General features: G+C 55.0%; 1 protein-coding gene across 1 annotated transcript in view; it reads left to right on the top strand.

The window, feature by feature from the left end:
* Positions 1-311: 311 nt before the first annotated feature.
* Eppk1 (epiplakin 1) overlaps positions 312-16475 on the top strand; it is a 35387-nt gene continuing 19223 nt past the window's right edge. The window contains exons 1-2 of the mRNA XM_051159345.1: positions 312-336; positions 7783-15640. Coding sequence (XP_051015302.1) covers positions 7829-15640 — 7812 coding nt within the window. The 5' untranslated portion in view covers positions 312-336; positions 7783-7828. The remainder of the gene's footprint in view (positions 337-7782; positions 15641-16475) is intronic.

Raw genomic sequence — 16475 nt, 5'->3', positions numbered from 1 at the left:
TACCTGTCCCGCATTCTTTCTCGGTGACTCGTGGAAGGGAGGGAGGGAGGGAGGGAGAAAGGGAGGGACTCTGCAACTCTGCAGCCTCTCCCAGCTCGAGTTGCTCAGAGATAGCCCTGTCCTGCGCCACGGTTTGCGCTCACCTGCCCACCCCACCTGTCTTGTGTGAGCCGGGACCTGGTTTCAGCCCCGCCTACCGCCCTCATTGGGGAAGGGACTTGGGTCGCCATAGGGAGGGGCCACGTAGATTTAAATGCCTGTGGCGCGGGGCTCCCTTGTGGAGGGAGCAGAGAGACCGAGGACGAAGGCAGCGCTGCGCCGGCCTTGTCGCAACAGGTGGGGAAAGAAGGGCAGGTTGGAAAAATGAAACTGAAACACCCGTGGGAGCCAGAGGCCAGTGGCCCCAGGCGGACTTAGTGAGGGACCCGGGGGTCCGGTGTTCTGGGCCCCCGTTCACTACCCTGGGCAGTCTGAGCTCAGGGATGGAGGTGGGAAGCCCCCTACCCCAGAGCCTTGTGGTGGGTGGGGAAACTGAGGCCCCTGCGAGGCTGCTGTGCTGTGCACACGTGGGTGGTGTCTAGTGGTTTCCAGCAGGTTATGTGGTGTGTTGTTTGGCCCTGCATATGGGATACTCCTTGTCCTCCTCCTCGCAAGAAATGGTGAGAAATCTTAATGACAAGCATTTGGGCTGACAGTCCTGATTAGGCTAGGGAGGCATTGCTAATCCAAGGAGGAGCTACCAGCTGTCCGGGGTGAGCAGCCACGGGGATGGCCCCTTGAGTGGCAGGCATCAGGACCCTTGGGAAGAAGAGGAAAGGGAGGGGGATCGAGCCTCTACCCCCGACTTGCTTAGCAAGCCAGTCTCGCACAGGGTCCTTGACTTGTGTCTTTTGGGGCAAGGTGCAGTTGATAATCTGCTCATGGTGGGGCAGAAGCCAAGTTTTCGCTCTTCACGTGCTCTGGGCTGTCTGCCTGGCCTCCTGGTTCTGGTCTGCCCGATCGCAGTACAGCAGCATTAACAGCGAGCCCTTGTACCTCTTCTTGTCCCAGCTTGGGGTGAAGGGCTCACCCTTCAGTGTGGTGACAGATGGTGTCGATACCAAGGGATGCTGACTCTCTTTCCTTTTGGCCTGTGGTAGCCTCTAGGGTGGCAGGGGGGGACACCCTGTCTCATAGATCTCCTTGCCAGGGCAGTGTAAGCTGTCTGCCTTTCTCAGCTCCTTCAGGCCTTAACTTATGCTGCTGTCCCACACCTGGACCTTTATCGATACTACTTGTGTTCCTGCCCTCCTTGATGGAACTCTATATACCCCTCAGGCACCCTGAATTTTATTATTTATTTATTTATTTATTTATTTATTTTGGTTTTTTGAGAGAGGGTTTCTCTGTATAGACTTAGCTGTCCTGGACTCACTTTTGTAGTCTAGGCTGGCCTCGAACTCACAGAGATCCACCTGCCTCTTCCTCCCGAATGCTGAGATTAAAGGCGTGCGCCACCATGCCTGGCGCAACACCCTGAATTTTTGACCCATGTGTCTGGTCATCTTCTCAGGCAACTGCTGCAGATGCCGAATGTCTGCTCCTCTACCCTCTAGGGAAGAGGCAGGGCCTGGGGAGAGTCTTCCCAGGCCCAAGGTCACCCACAAGCCAACAGGGAGTGGCTGCCTCTCGCACACCAGAACCCAGTCTCTCACCCCACCCCTTCCCCAGGGTCCCCTGCTCTCTGGATCTTTGTCAGTGGCTTTCCACCCTCAATCTCCTCTTTGTTCAGGGAACTTGAGTAGCTTGCTTAAGTTTGTGTTGACTTCTCACTCAGGCCTTGCCTTTCTGTAAAAAGCATGCTTGTCAGGGCTGGCTGTCCGTGTCCACATCAGGAGTTACTCAAGATCACGCCCTTATGGTGTGGTCCCAATGATAGTCCCAAGGCTATGTTCCACCTCTTTTGGGCAGTGAACTACTTGTCCCGGATCCTCACCCTCATCCAGCCCATGTCAAGGGACACCAATCTCTCCCACCGTAGGGTCTCTCTCCTGTGCTCTGCTCTGTCCTGGGCAACATCATGCATGGTCGTTCCCCGCCCCCCAGCCCCTCCGAGCTCAGAGCTTTGTAGGTGGGCACCAAAGGCACCAAAGCAATGTTGGGAGCAGAGTCTGGAATGAGTCATTAGAGGTGGTCTTGGGATATTGTCATGGAGAAGGCAGTTGGTGGAAAAGGCTGGTCTGCCATGCTGTCTAACTTGTCCCTGAAAATGGACAAGTCTGGGCAGCCCTGGGTCTACCAGAGTCACACTGTGCTGCCTTAAAACCAATCTCTAAAATGCCACTGGGTACCTACTTGAGGAAGTGCAAGAGGACTGAGGGATGGACCTGGTCCTGTGATGGTGGCTCCCAGGTCATACGAGGCATGTGTTACCTCTTCCAGTCATCTAGAGAAACTACCATTGACTCAATACACACTGTGGGCTGGGTCACTGGGCCAGGGGCAGCTCCACCGCCCACAGTCTCCTCTTTAGCCAGAGGAGCTGTATGCTCTCATCTACTGTCAGCATGGTGTAGTGGCGCCTCTCCCCCTGCCAGGCAGGTCTGCCCTCACAGTGTTGCTCTTTCTATGGGCCCTGGAACTCACTCTCCCAGTGTGCAGGCTACTGCTCCCAGGCCTTGGTTCCTGGGCCTGAGTTGCTCTCCTGGGACCCAGCACTATGGGAAATCAATGTTTTAGAATAGAAACATTGTGTCCTAGAGATGGTGTCCAGACTGCAGGGTGTCTGTCACCTGGGAGCAGAAGCCTACTTGTGCCTTTAAGCAGTTGTCTCTACACCCCCCCTCTGCCAGCCACTTCTGTTAGGCAGTGAGAGGGGCCCTGGCCAGTTTCATTGACCTCTTAGCCTTCCCGCAGTGGACACCTCATCCTCCGTGGCCATGGAACTCCTTAGTTTGTGCTTCCTAATGACATGAGTCAACCATAAGACAGTCCTGTGGCTCCACCAAGCTGACACAGGACCCCAGTAACCCTCAGGCTCTAGGATCTGTTGAGTGTTCCTAGGGTCCAAGTCACTGTCAAAGCATGGGCAGTGAGTGGCTGACCAGAGCGTTCTTCCAGAAGGGCTGGTCTTCTTTGCTCTCTTCTTTGTACTTGTTTCATCTGAGGTCCGTTCTTGCCCAGGAGTTGGAGGCTGGGTTAAAACCATATGGACTATCTATGCCCACCTCAGTTCTGAATAATGACATGGAGATTTTTTTTTATTTACTTATAATAGCTTTAGGCCTTAGCTTACACTTGTTCTCAACTAGCTGTTATTACCTATGTTGACCCACTTATATTAGCCTATGTTCTGCCACGTGGCTTGTTACCTCTTCTCGGTTTCATATGTCTAACTTCCTCGGTGCCTGGCTTTCCTAGAGTTCCTATCTCTGCCGGAAGTCCTGCCTCCCTTTCCTGCCTTTGCTATAGGCAGGCCAGCTCTTTAACTGACCAATCAGAAGGTGATGGAGAACAGTGTTTAGAAAATACCGAGTCAGGAGATACTTAATAAAAATGACAATACCAAAGTCTGGTCCATACTCAACTAACTCTGGGTACAGAAATCAGCATCTGAATAATAAAAGGGCAATCTTTAACACAGTGCATAAAGGGATCACCCCAACACTGGGTGGCACCTGCACCCCAGGCACTGGATTTGGGCTCTTGTTCACACATGTGCCTGTCAATAGCCCCTTCACCTGTTCCAGGGATACCTGCTCTACAACTTCTTTTTTGAACTCTGTGTGGCTGGGCCCATTTGGCTGCCCCTCCTTGGGTCTTTCAGACAGACAGTCATCAGCACCTGGACTCTGCTGTTGTGTTTTGGGGGCCCCTACTGCTTCCTTCCTAAGGATAGGCTCAGCTGGGGAGCCTTGGGATCAGTCCGTGCCACTAGCAAACTACCCTTCCTTAGAGAGTCACAGGCTGGTAGTGGTTTATACTTCCTAGGGTCCTTGTCAGTGTGTTCTGTCTGTCCTCTTGTTCTGGGAAATCCCTTCCCTGGCCAACTTGGTCCGGCCCCTATCACCCACCTCTTGGATTGGTTCCTGACCTCCTTTTGGTCCCCTAGGTTGAGTTGTAGGAGACAAGAGGCATTGGTCCCTGCAGGGAAGCAGGCTGACCGAGGAGGAACATCCAAAAGGGCATCAAGGACATCTATGACTTTGAGTTTGGGTGTATTACCACCAAATCATTCATCCTAAGTCAGAGCCCCCACACCCTGACTTGGGACTCATCCTTGGCAAAGGGTTTTGCTTCATGTTGAAGTTTACTATTTTGGTTTGGGGGCCCCTAACAATGGAGCTGCCTCCTCTCACAGCTGCCCAGCTGGGCACTCCTGGTGTTTAGTGACCTTATCCCGGCCATCTTGTGTCTTTGGTGGCCCTGATACTGGCACCTTGGGCTCTGCCTGTTCTGCTGCAGGTTGGTGGTGGACTCTTCTAGCCCTGTCCAGGTGCCTGCCTGGTTGTAAGCCTGAGGCCTGAGGCTCTGAGCAGCAGGATGGCGGTAGGGTACCCCAGAAGGCTCAGGACCAGTCTGAGGGAGGGAATGAAGAATGACATTTTGTCAAAGCTATGGCTGGAATGCCATCTCAATGGTATCTCCGAGAGCCATAACTTAATAGCTTGCAGAGTGTCCCCAAATCACGTCAAGGGGCTGAACCTGTCACGGGGCCCTTAGGTAGGGCAATTCTCAAAGAGTTTGGTGAGACCATCTGTTCAGAACCCTCTCTAAGCTGAACAGTATCTGTTCAAGCAAATCATGTGATCTCAAAGCCGGGCTTACCATCCACAATATAGGCTATGCCCCTGCCTTGGCCATGGCTGCCCAGCAAGCCAGCCTTGCTCCCAGTTATCTGCCCTCCACATTCTACATGTGGTGTGGACATTGGTGAGGAGCCTTAAAGGTGGCTGGTGATGGCATGGAGGGCTCCTGCGTACATGGTACAGAAGCCAGGGTTATAGGAGCAGGAGGTCTGGCTAAGAAGTGACAGGACGAGCTTTTGAGGTGCCATAGCAAAACCATGAGGACTTTGGTGCATGTGAGGTGGACCAGTGGACAGCCAGCATGCAGCTGTACCCACTGAGGTACCTTTAAGAAAACCCTGGCTGGGTGCAATGCCTTTAACCCAAACACTCGGGAGGCAGAGGCAGATGGCTGGGCTACAGAATGAATTCCAGGATACCCAGAACTACACAGAAAAGCCCTGTCTCAAAACAAAACAAAACAAAACAAAAAACAAACAAACACAACAAAACAAGCAAGAGGAGGGAGGGGAAGAAAGAAAGAAAGGAATGTAAGGGTGAGTTTGAAGTCTAAGGGCACTAAGGGCACTAGGTGATCTGTATACAGGACACAGAAGAGGATGTGACTTCAGGACTGGCTGGCTCAAGCTGCAGGTTGAGAGATCTGGAGACAGGCCAAGAATCTCTTGATTCATTGGGCACACAGATTCAAAGTCTGCCTGCTAAGTTCCATAGTACAAATGTGTGTTGTGGAGGGGTAGGCCAACACCTCCCAGCGTGCATGCAAGGAGCAGCCTGGATGAACTCCTGAGTAGAGAGAACATTCTAGCAATGCTGAGGCTGTGGGCTAAGAGAAGACACAGTATGCAGGCTCAGTTTACAGGGTGGTTTCCTTCTTCCTGAGCAAGCCTGCCGCCCATCTTCTAGAGATACCAGGTGCGCTGGATCCCAGCCAGCAGGCCTCAGGATGATCTCATCGTAGTTATATTCACTGAGATCCTGTTTCCAAATAAGGTCACAGTCATGGCCTACATGTTATGAATCTGAGTTGCCTTTCTGGGCAATGGATTCAGCTCAGCTAAAAGGTCCCAAGCCTTGGCAGAGGCTTAGAGGCCTGGATCCAGGTGACCCAGGACACAGGCAGGCATAAAGGCCCAACACACACCTTCTAAGACTAAGGCAGGACTGGAGGAGAGGGGGGCTCAGGAGAGCCCCAAGCTCTATGCACTGGAATCCTGGAGGCCAGGAGTAGAGGGCAGATATACTCCACAAGGAGTCCTAAGAGGCCTCAGGACCTTGTGCGTTGTTAAGAATACTATGCCAGAAATGTGGACAAACATGTCTGTGTCTTTCTACACTGTCAGAATATATCGAATGACAGCAAGTTCCCAAGGTTCGGTAGTTTCAAAATTTAAGAGTTTACATATACTCCCACCTACTCTGGTAATCCAGCCCAAGGTGAAGACAAATTCATTGGTCCCAATCTTAATTACTAAAACAACTTTTATCACCTACCCCACACAGTGCACAGTAGATCTCTTTGTGTGCTTCTATGTCTGTAGGTGGTTTAGAGACTGAATACAAGTTAAAGAGGCTGCGGTGGGATTCAGAGAACATCCTCAGAGCTCAAGAAGCTGCACTGTTAGGACAACAAGTGAGACCAGTGGCGGGAGGGAGCTTCTGTAGTCAGGGTGTGAGAACAAAGCTGTAGGAGTCCAAGAACAGGAAATGGTCCAGGTCCAGAGGGACAAAAAGATGAAGGAGTGCGGGGTCAGGATCAACTGCAGAGGACAGAGTCAAGCTAAAGGTGCAACGATGGTTGGGGAATCCTTCGGTTACTTGTCATTGATGCACACAACAGGTATAAGGGGATATAAGGCCAGGCCATTGAAATGTTAGGTGTCCCTCACTTTAATGGGACCCAGGAGAGGGACCCTTTTCTCAGACTGGTGTGTCTGGTTAAGTTCTTGGATCTGGTTTCCCTGAGATGGCTTTAACACACCCACATGCACCTATAGTCTCAGTTCACCCTGGTAAATGTATAAGGTGGCTTCCTTTCGACTCCCCGGAATAAGTCATTTCAGTCAGTGTTGTGGCTGCTGCCTGACAGGCGGTGCTGTTTGCAGATCCACCCAGGGCCTGCGGTATACATCCCTCAAAATGGCAAAAGCCAAGTTGTCGAATGGCGTCTTCTCCTTCTCTAGGCCTGAAAAACAAAACAAAACAAAACACTGTTTTGTACAATATAGTGTAACTTAAAGTAGAGCACAGCGGGCCGAGAGTTCCAGGACAACCAGAACTATTATACAAAGAAATCTTGTCTTGAAAAAAAAAAAAAATCAAACAACAACAAAATACCCAACAACTGTGCCCATGCTGTCTCTTGCATTGTCTAAGTTTTGGGAGGCAGCCTGCCTTTAAAGGGGTATTTTTAAATTATTAATTATACAGTAGTCTTCCCCCATGTGTGCCTGCCCGCCAGAAGAGGGCACCAGATCTCATTATAGATGGTTGTGAGCCACTGTGTGGTTGCTGGGAATTGAACTCAGGACCTTTATAAGAACAGACAGTGCTCTTAGCCTCTGGGGGGGTAATTTTGAACAGGGTTTCTCTGTGTAACAGATGTGGCCGTCCTGGAACTCCATCTGTAGACCAGGCTGGTCTTGACCTCACAGAGATCCACCTGCCTCTGCCTCCTGAGTGCTGGGATTAAAAGCGTGTGCCACTAGGGCAACCTGTCTTAATCCATCTTGAAGGGACTTGCAGAACAGGGCTTTCTCCCCCAACAATGAGGTCCATTCATGCCTTTGGAGGGCCCTTGGCTACCATGAACTTCTGTGGTAGCTCAGGGGACCTCCTGTCCTCACATCTGGGTGTGGATTCAGAACTCACTCAGCTTAGAAGGACTTGTGTCTGACCCCTCCCCCACCTACCCAACCCCCAACCCCCGTGATCTTATCTTTCTCACATGCCCAGCCACTGAGGGTCCCTGACTGAGTCTTTCTGTTCCCTGCAGGACACAAGTGGACCTTAAGCCAGTTCTGTGCTTCCAGTTGTCCACGATGAACGGCCAGGCCCCTCCTCGTGACGCCGTGATTGCCAATGGCACTGAGCAGTCAATTGTTCCTAAAATCAGGAAGCACCAGTTGGGAGCCAGCACTCTTTCCAGGCCCCAAGCAGAGGCTGCCCCGCCTACCATTGCCAGAAGTATTGCTGGAGTGTATGTGGAGGCCTCAGGGCAGACCCAGAGTTTCTTTGCTGCTATGAAGCAAGGCCTACTGCCCACCGGGCTCGGGTTGGCTTTGCTTGAGGCCCAGGCAGCCACTGGGGGCCTTGTGGACCTTGACCAGGGCGAGCTGCTTCCTGTGTCTGAAGCCCTAAGGCGGGGTCTGGTGGGACTGGAGCTAAAGGAGAAATTGTTGGCCGCTGAGCGTGCAGTTACTGGCTATCCTGACCCCTATGGGGATGGAAAGCTAGCCCTTTTCCAGGCTATCAGGAAGGAAGTTGTTGACAGGACCCTGGGGCAGAGATGGCTAGAGGTCCAACTAGCTACTGGGGGGCTGGTGGATCCAACTCAGGGTGTGCGAGTGGCTCCAGAGCTAGCCTGCCAGCAGGGCCTTCTGGATAAGAAGACGTGGCTCAGCCTGGTGGAGTCCGAGCCCAGCATGGGTGTTCCAGGTTTTGTTGACCCCAACACGCTGGAGCAGCTGCCGTACGGCACGCTGTTGGGTAGGTGTGTGCAAGACCCCAGCTCAGGGCTGCCTCTATTGCCCTTGAAGATCACCTTCCACACCCTGGGTGGAGCAGCCAGTGCAAGTATGCTGCTAGAGGCTGGAGTCCTGGATGAGGAGACAGTCCGAGGCCTGCAGGAGGGCACGCTGGTGGTGTCGGATGTGGGTGCACATCCCGAGGTGCAACGCTATCTGGAGGGTGTTGGAGGGTTGGCAGGGGTTGTCTTGTTGCCCAGGGGTCACAAGAAGAGCTTTTACCAGGCTACAGTAGAACACTTGCTTTCAAAGGGCATTGCACTACAACTCTTAGAGGCCCAGGCTGCCACCCGCACCCTCGTGCACCCAGTCACAGGCCAGCGTCTCTGGGTGGAAGAGGCAGTCAAGGCAGGGCTGGTTGGCCCAGAACTTCATGAGCAGCTCCTGGTTGCAGAACAGGCAGTGACTGGGTATTATGACCCCTTCAGCAGCTCCCGCGTCCCCCTTTTTCAGGCTATGAAGAAGGAGCTTGTGGACCAGCCGCTGGCTCTGCGCCTCCTGGATGCCCAGCTGGCCACAGGTGGCCTCATATGCCCAGCCCGTAAATTCCGGCTGCCCTTGGAGGCTGCCCTGCGCTTTGGCTGCCTGGACGAAGAGACTCAGCAACATCTCTCTCAGACAACGGGCTTTTTAGATCCCACCACACATGACAGTCTTCGCTATGAACAGCTGCTGGCTAGCTCTGTCACTGACCCAGAGACAGGGCTTGCTTTCCTGCCTCTCCCTGGGATATCCCATGCAAATGAACCCCAGGGACCCACATTTATTGATCACTGTACTCGGCAGGTCTTGAGCAAGGCCACAACCTCCATCTCTGTAGGGAAGTACCGGGGCCGGCCTGTATCCCTCTGGGAACTGCTCTTTTCTGAAGCAGTGCCCGTAAAGCAGAGGGCAGTGCTTGCCCAGCAGCACCAGAAAGGAGCCCTGTCGGTAGAGGAGCTGGCAGCTGAGCTGAAGACCATTGTAGAGCAGGCTGCAACCACTGCCAAAGTCACTTTTGCTGGGTTGAGGGACACTGTGACACCAGGAGAATTGTTGAAGGCCGAGATAATTAACCAGGACCTGTTTGAGCAGCTGGAACGTGGGCAGACCTCAGCCCAAGATGTGGGCAGCCTGGATTCGGTGCAGAGGTATCTGCAGGGCACGGGTTGCATTGCAGGCCTACTGCTGCCTGACTCCCAGGAACGCCTCAGCATCTATGAGGCCCGCAGCAAGGGGCTCCTCAGGCCCGGTACTGCCCTGATCTTGCTTGAGGCCCAGGCTGCCACAGGCTTTATCATTGACCCAAAAGAGAACAAGAGATACTCTGTGGAGGAAGCACTGAGGGCTGGTGTCATTGGGCCTGATGTGTATGAAAAACTGCTTTCTGCAGAACGTGCTGTCACTGGCTACACGGACCCTTACTCTGGGGAGCAGATCTCACTCTTCCAGGCCATGCAGAGGGACCTCATTGTCAGGGACCATGGCATCCGCCTGCTAGAGGCCCAGATTGCCACGGGTGGTGTCATTGACCCTGTACACAGCCACCGTGTGCCCGTGGACGTGGCCTACCAACGTGGCTACTTTGACCAGATGTTGAACTCCATCCTGTTGGACCCATCTGATGACACCAAGGGTTTCTTTGACCCCAACACACATGAAAATCTTACCTACCTGCAGCTTCTGGAGCGCTGTATGCATGACCCTGAGACAGACCTGCACCTCCTGCCTCTTAGTGGTACACGACCCCAGCTGGTAGATAGCTCCACTCGGCAGGCCTTCCAGAATCTACTGCTCTCCGTGAAATATGGACGGTTCCAAGGGCAGAGAGTTTCTGCGTGGGAGCTGATTAACTCAGAATACTTCAAAGAGGACTGGAGGAGGCAGCTACTGCAGCGTTACCGGCAGCGCAAGGTCACACTGGAGCAGGTCACTCAGCTGCTGGAGAAAGAGATGAGGAGGTGGGCAGACATCACATTGCCCGCACTACAGGGCTGTGTCACTGCCTACCAGCTCCTAGAGGCCCGCATCATCAACCAGGAGCTCCTGGACCAGGTGCTGATGGGGACCATCAGCCCAGATGCCCTCCTTCACCTGGATGATGTTCACAGGTACCTTCAGGGCTCAGGCACTGTAGGCGGTGTGCTGTTACAGCCCTCCAAACAGCAAATCAGTCTCTACCAGGCCATGAAGCAGAAGCTGCTGGCACCTAGTGTGGCCCTGGCTTTGTTGGAGGCCCAGGCAGCCACTGGAGCCATCACAGACCCCTGTAGTTTGGAGACCCTGTCAGTAGATGAAGCTGTGTGCAGGGGACTGGTGGGGGCGGAAGTATATGGCAAGCTGAAACGAGCAGAACATTCTATCACTGGCTACAGAGACCCTTTTACTGGAGAAAAAGTGTCCCTGTTCAGGGCCATGAAGAAGGGCCTTGTCCCTATGGAGCAGGCAACCCGCCTACTAGAGGCCCAGGTGTCCACAGGAGGGGTCATTGATCCCACATCTCACATCCACCTCCCCATGCCTGTGGCAGTCCAGCGTGGCTGCATTGATCAAGAGATGGAAGTGGCCTTGTCCAGCTCTCCCGAGACCTTTCCCACACCCGATGGCCGGGGACACACCAGCTATGCCCAGCTTCTAGGGCAGTGTCTCCAGGACAAAGCCTCTGGCCTTCACCTCCTGCCCCTGACAGAAGATGCTCCTGCTCTCCCTACTGACACACAGGTCCAGGAGACCTTGAAAGCATCAGCTGGCACCGAAGATGGTTTGTCCCTCTGGGATTTGCTCACCTCCTGCTACTTTACTGAGGAGCAGCGCAGGGGCTTCCTTGAGGACGTGAGGGTTGGGAAGACGTCTGTGCCACAGCTACAGGACACTGTGCGCAGCTGGGTGAACACAGCAAAGCTCCTGGCCCGCATCACTGTGCCAGGCCCACGGGGTGAGGTCCCTGCCATTTGGCTAAGAGATGCTGGTATTATCACCCAAGAAACACTGGAAGCCCTGACGCAGGGCGTGCAGTCACCTACTGAGGTAGCCGAACAGCCTGCTCTGAAAGCCTGCCTCTGGGGTACAGGCTGTGTGGCTGGTGTGCTGCTGCAGCCTTCAGGGACCAAGATGACCATTGCCCAGGCTGTTAGAGATGGCCTCCTACCCACAGGACTGGGTCAGCAGCTGCTGGAGGCCCAGGTGGCTTCTGGCTTCCTTGTCAATCCACTAACTAACCAGAGACTGTCAGTGGAGGGTGCAGTGAAGGCCGGCCTGGTGGGCAGGGAGCTGAGCGAACAGCTTAAGCAAGTGGAAAGGGCTGTGACAGGATATTCAGACCCTTACTCGGGAGGCTCCCTTTCTCTATGGCAGGCCATGGAAAAGGGGCTTGTACCTCAGAGTGAGGCTTTTCCTCTCCTGCAAGTCCAGCTGGCCACAGGGGGCATTGTGGATCCTGCTCATGGAGTGCACCTGCCCCAGGCAGTGGCCTGCAAGCTCGGTCTCCTGGACGAGCGGACAAACCAGCTGCTGACTGCCACTGAGAAGGAAAACAAGCTCTTTTTTGACCCCAACTCCCGTGAGAAAGTGACATACCAGCAGCTCAGGGAATGCTGTGTGCTGGATGCTGCCACTGGCCTGTGGCTGCTGCCCCTGCCTCAGAACACCGTGCTCGAGGTGGACGACCACACTGCAGTGGCACTGAGGGCTATGAAGGTGCCCATCAGTATGGGGAGGTTCCAAGGGCACAGCGTGTCACTCTGGGACCTGCTACACTCTGAGTATGTAGGAGCTGAAAAGCGGAGGGAGCTGGTGGCACTTTGTTGCTCCGGGAGGGCTGCTGCTCTGCGGCAGGTCATCAGTATGGTCACCACCCTGGTGGAGGCTGCAGAGAAGCAGCCCCCACAGGCTACCTTCAGAGGGCTGCGGAAGCAAGTGTCAGCTAGGGACTTGTTTAGGTCCCAGCTGATTAATAAGCAGACACTGGACGAGCTAAATGAGGGAAAGAGGACAGTCCAGGAAGTGACGGAGATGGACAGCGTGAAGAGGTTCCTGGAAGGAGGCAACTTCATCGCTGGGGTTCTTATTCAGGGTACGAAAGAGAAGATGAGTATCCCGGAGGCCTTGAGGAGACACATTCTGAGGCCAGGCACAGCCCTGGTGCTGCTGGAGGCTCAGGCAGCCACCGGGTTCATCATCGATCCTGTGGAGAACCGGAAGCTAACGGTAGAGCAGGCATTCCAGGCAGGAATGTTTGGCAAAGAAACCTACATGAAGCTGCTGTCTGCCGAGCGTGCTGTCACTGGCTATACGGACCCCTACACCGGGGAACAGATCTCTCTCTTTCAGGCCATGCAGAGGGACCTCATCGTCAGGGACCATGGCATCCGCCTGCTGGAAGCCCAGATTGCCACGGGCGGCATCATTGACCCTGTACACAGCCATCGTGTGCCCGTGGATGTGGCCTACCAGCGTGGCTACTTCGATGAGGAGATGAACCGCATCTTGGCTGACCCGAGCGATGACACTAAGGGCTTCTTCGACCCCAACACGCACGAGAACCTTACGTACCTGCAGCTGCTGGAGCGCTGCATCGAAGACCCCGAGACAGGCCTGTACATGTTGGAAATTGTAAAGCAGGGAGAGACCTGCACATACATTGATGAGGCCACGAGGCAAGCGCTGAGATCCAGAACTAGGAAAATGTACGTAGGGAAGTTTGCAGGCCAGACTGTGTCTGTGTGGGACCTGCTGTCTTCCCAATATTTCACAGAAGGAAGAAAAAGAAAGCTTTTGCAGGACTACAAAGCCCAGAATATAGGCCTAGAGAAACTTCTGGAGGTTATCACCGCTATCGTGGAAGAAACAGAGAAGCGAAACCAAAAATTCAAAGTGGCTGGCATCCACGGTGAAGTGACGGCTGCAGACCTGTTCAACTCTGGGGTCCTCGATAAGAAGATGCTGGATGCGCTCCACAGTGGGGAGAAGGACCTCTGCCAGCTGAACCACATAAAAAGCTACCTGAGAGGCAGCCGTTGCATTGCTGGGGTGACCAGACCCCTAACCCAGGAGGTACTGAGTCTCTATGAGGCCAGCTTGGAAGAACTGATCCCCGCAGGGTTTGCAGCTCAGTTGCTGGAGGCACAGGCTGCCACTGGGTACTTATTGGACCCCCACACCCACCAGAGCCTGGGTGTGGAAGAGGCCATAGCAGCTGGCCTGGTGGGCGAAGACCTGAGAGAAAGACTTGTGAGTGCAGAGAAGGCAGCAAAGGGATACAAAGACCCCAACACGGGAGAGACTATCCCACTGTTCCAAGCCATGGAGAGGAAGTTAATAAGAAAAGAGGAGGCACTGAGGCTGCTGGAGGTGCAGGTGGCCACAGGCGGGGTCATCGACCCCCTGCACCACCATAGACTACCTCTGGAGGTAGCTTGCAGGCGCGGTTGTCTGTGTGACGACGTGCTTGTGCTCATCGCTGATCAGAAACACATGAGGAAAAGATTTGTGGATCCCAACACACAAGAAAAGGTCACATACCAGGAGCTGCAGAACAGGTGCCAGAGGGAGGAGGAGTCAGGCTGGGCTCTGTTCCCGGTAGTCAAGGACAAAAAGGACATGGAGTATGTTGATGAGGCCACCAAAAGAGCCCTGAAGGCAGAACAGGTAGAAGTGACTGTGGGGAGGTACAGAGGCCAGAGGAGATCTGTGTGGGAGCTGCTGAACTCAGAGTATGTGTCACAGGAGAAGAAGATGGAACTAGTTAGGATATACAAAGGGGAAACAGACCGGGCACTGCAGAAAGTGGTCAAACTTATTCTACAAATGATTGCAGACAAAGAGGGGGAAAGCAGGCAACTATGGTTCCGGGGATTGCGGACACAAGTCACAGCACAGGAACTGCACAGCTCAGCTGTCATCACAAAACAGACTCTGGAGGACCTGGAGAAAGGCAAGACCACAGTGGATCAGATTGAAAAAAATGAAGATGTGAAGAGATACCTCCATGGGACCAGCTGTATAGGGGGCGTCCTGGTGCCTGTCCAGGGAGAGCCGGGCCGTCAGGAGAAGATGAGCATCTACCAGGCCATGTGGAAGGGCGTGCTGAGGCCTGGCACGGCCCTGGTGCTGCTGGAGGCTCAGGCAGCCACGGGCTTCATCGTCGACCCGGTGCACAACCGCAGGCTGTCCGTGGAGGAGGCCGTGGCCGCAGGCGTGGTGGGCGGCGAGATCCAGGAGAAGCTGCTGTCTGCCGAGCGTGCTGTCACTGGCTACACGGACCCCTACACTGGGGAGCAGATCTCTCTCTTCCAGGCCATGCAGAGGGACCTCATCGTCAAGGACCATGGCATTCGCCTTCTGGAGGCCCAGATTGCCACGGGTGGCGTCATCGATCCCATGCACAGCCACCGTGTGCCCGTGGACGTGGCCTACCAACGTGGCTACTTTGACGAGGAGATGAACAGCATTCTGGCAGACCCCAGCGACGACACCAAGGGCTTCTTTGACCCCAACACGCACGAGAACCTCACTTACCTTCAGCTGCTGCGTCGCTGTGTGAGGGACCCAGAGACTGGGTGCTACATGCTGCAGCTGGCAGAAAAGGGCTCCACAGTGTACCGCCTGAGTGACGAATTGAGGCGTGCCCTCCGGGAAACCCGTGTGACCCCAGGCACAGGAGACTTCCAGGGCCAGAGCATCTCCGTGTGGGAGCTTCTCTTCTACCGCGAGGTGCCTGAGAGCGTGCGCCAGGATCTGCTGCGTAGGTACCAGGCTGGTGGTCTGACCGTTCAGGAAGTGAGCACCACCCTCATCTCGCTGCTGTCCCGGGACAAGCCTGGGAGCCCAGGTGTAGATCCCCAAGCAGCCCTGGGTAAGGCCACCATGGAGGTGAAACTGGGTCACCTCCGGGGCCACAAGGTCCCTGTGTGGGACATCCTGACATCTAACTATGTGAGCAGGGACACGCGGCAGGAGCTGCTGGCGCAGTTCAGCTCTGGGGCACTGACTCTGCCCATGCTGACCCGCAGACTGACCACAATCATCGAGGAGGCCGAGGAGAGGCCGGAGTCCGCGGCAAAGCTCAGCGTCTCCTCGCTTACCCAACAGGAGTCTGGGGCCAGGAGCTCAGGGACCTCCCCAGACAAGGTCGAGGACAACAGTGACACTGCCAGGCAGCGTCAAGAGCAGGCTCTGCGTGCTGCCACCATACAGGTACACCGCGGGCAGTTCCGGGACCAGCCAGTTTCGGTGTGGAAAGTCCTGTTCTCCTCCTACCTGAGCGAGGGCCGCCGAGATGAGCTCCTTGCCCAGCACTTGGGCGGCACCCTGAGTCTAAGAGAGCTAATCTCCATCCTCACCCAAGTCATCGAGGAGACGGAAGAACGTCTCAGCAAGGTGTCTTTCCGGGGCCTGAGGCGCCAGGTGACTGCATCTGAGTTGCAGACCTCTGGCATCATAGACCCCGGGACCCTGCGGGAACTGGCCCAAGGGACCAAGACCCTGCAGCAGGTGACCGAGATGGACTCTGTCAGGCGCTACCTGGAGGGCACCAGCTGCATAGCGGGCGTCCTGGTGCCTGTCCAGGGAGAGCCGGGCCGTCAGGAGAAGATGAGCATCTACCAGGCCATGTGGAAGGGCGTGCTGAGGCCTGGCACGGCCCTGGTGCTGCTGGAGGCTCAGGCAGCCACGGGCTTCATCGTCGACCCGGTGCACAACCGCAGGCTGTCCGTGGAGGAGGCCGTGGCCGCAGGCGTGGTGGGCGGCGAGATCCAGGAGAAGCTGCTGTCTGCCGAGCGTGCTGTCACTGGCTACACGGACCCCTACACTGGGGAGCAGATCTCTCTCTTCCAGGCCATGCAGAGGGACCTCATCGTCAAGGACCATGGCATTCGCCTTCTGGAGGCCCAGATTGCCACGGGTGGCGTCATCGATCCCGTGCACAGCCACCGTGTGCCCGTGGACGTGGCCTACCAACGTGGCT

The sequence above is a fragment of the Acomys russatus genome, chromosome 17 (assembly GCF_903995435.1).
Source record: "Acomys russatus chromosome 17, mAcoRus1.1, whole genome shotgun sequence".
NCBI lineage: Eukaryota > Metazoa > Chordata > Mammalia > Rodentia > Muridae > Acomys > Acomys russatus.
This window is presented reverse-complemented; position numbering and strand designations above follow the sequence as displayed.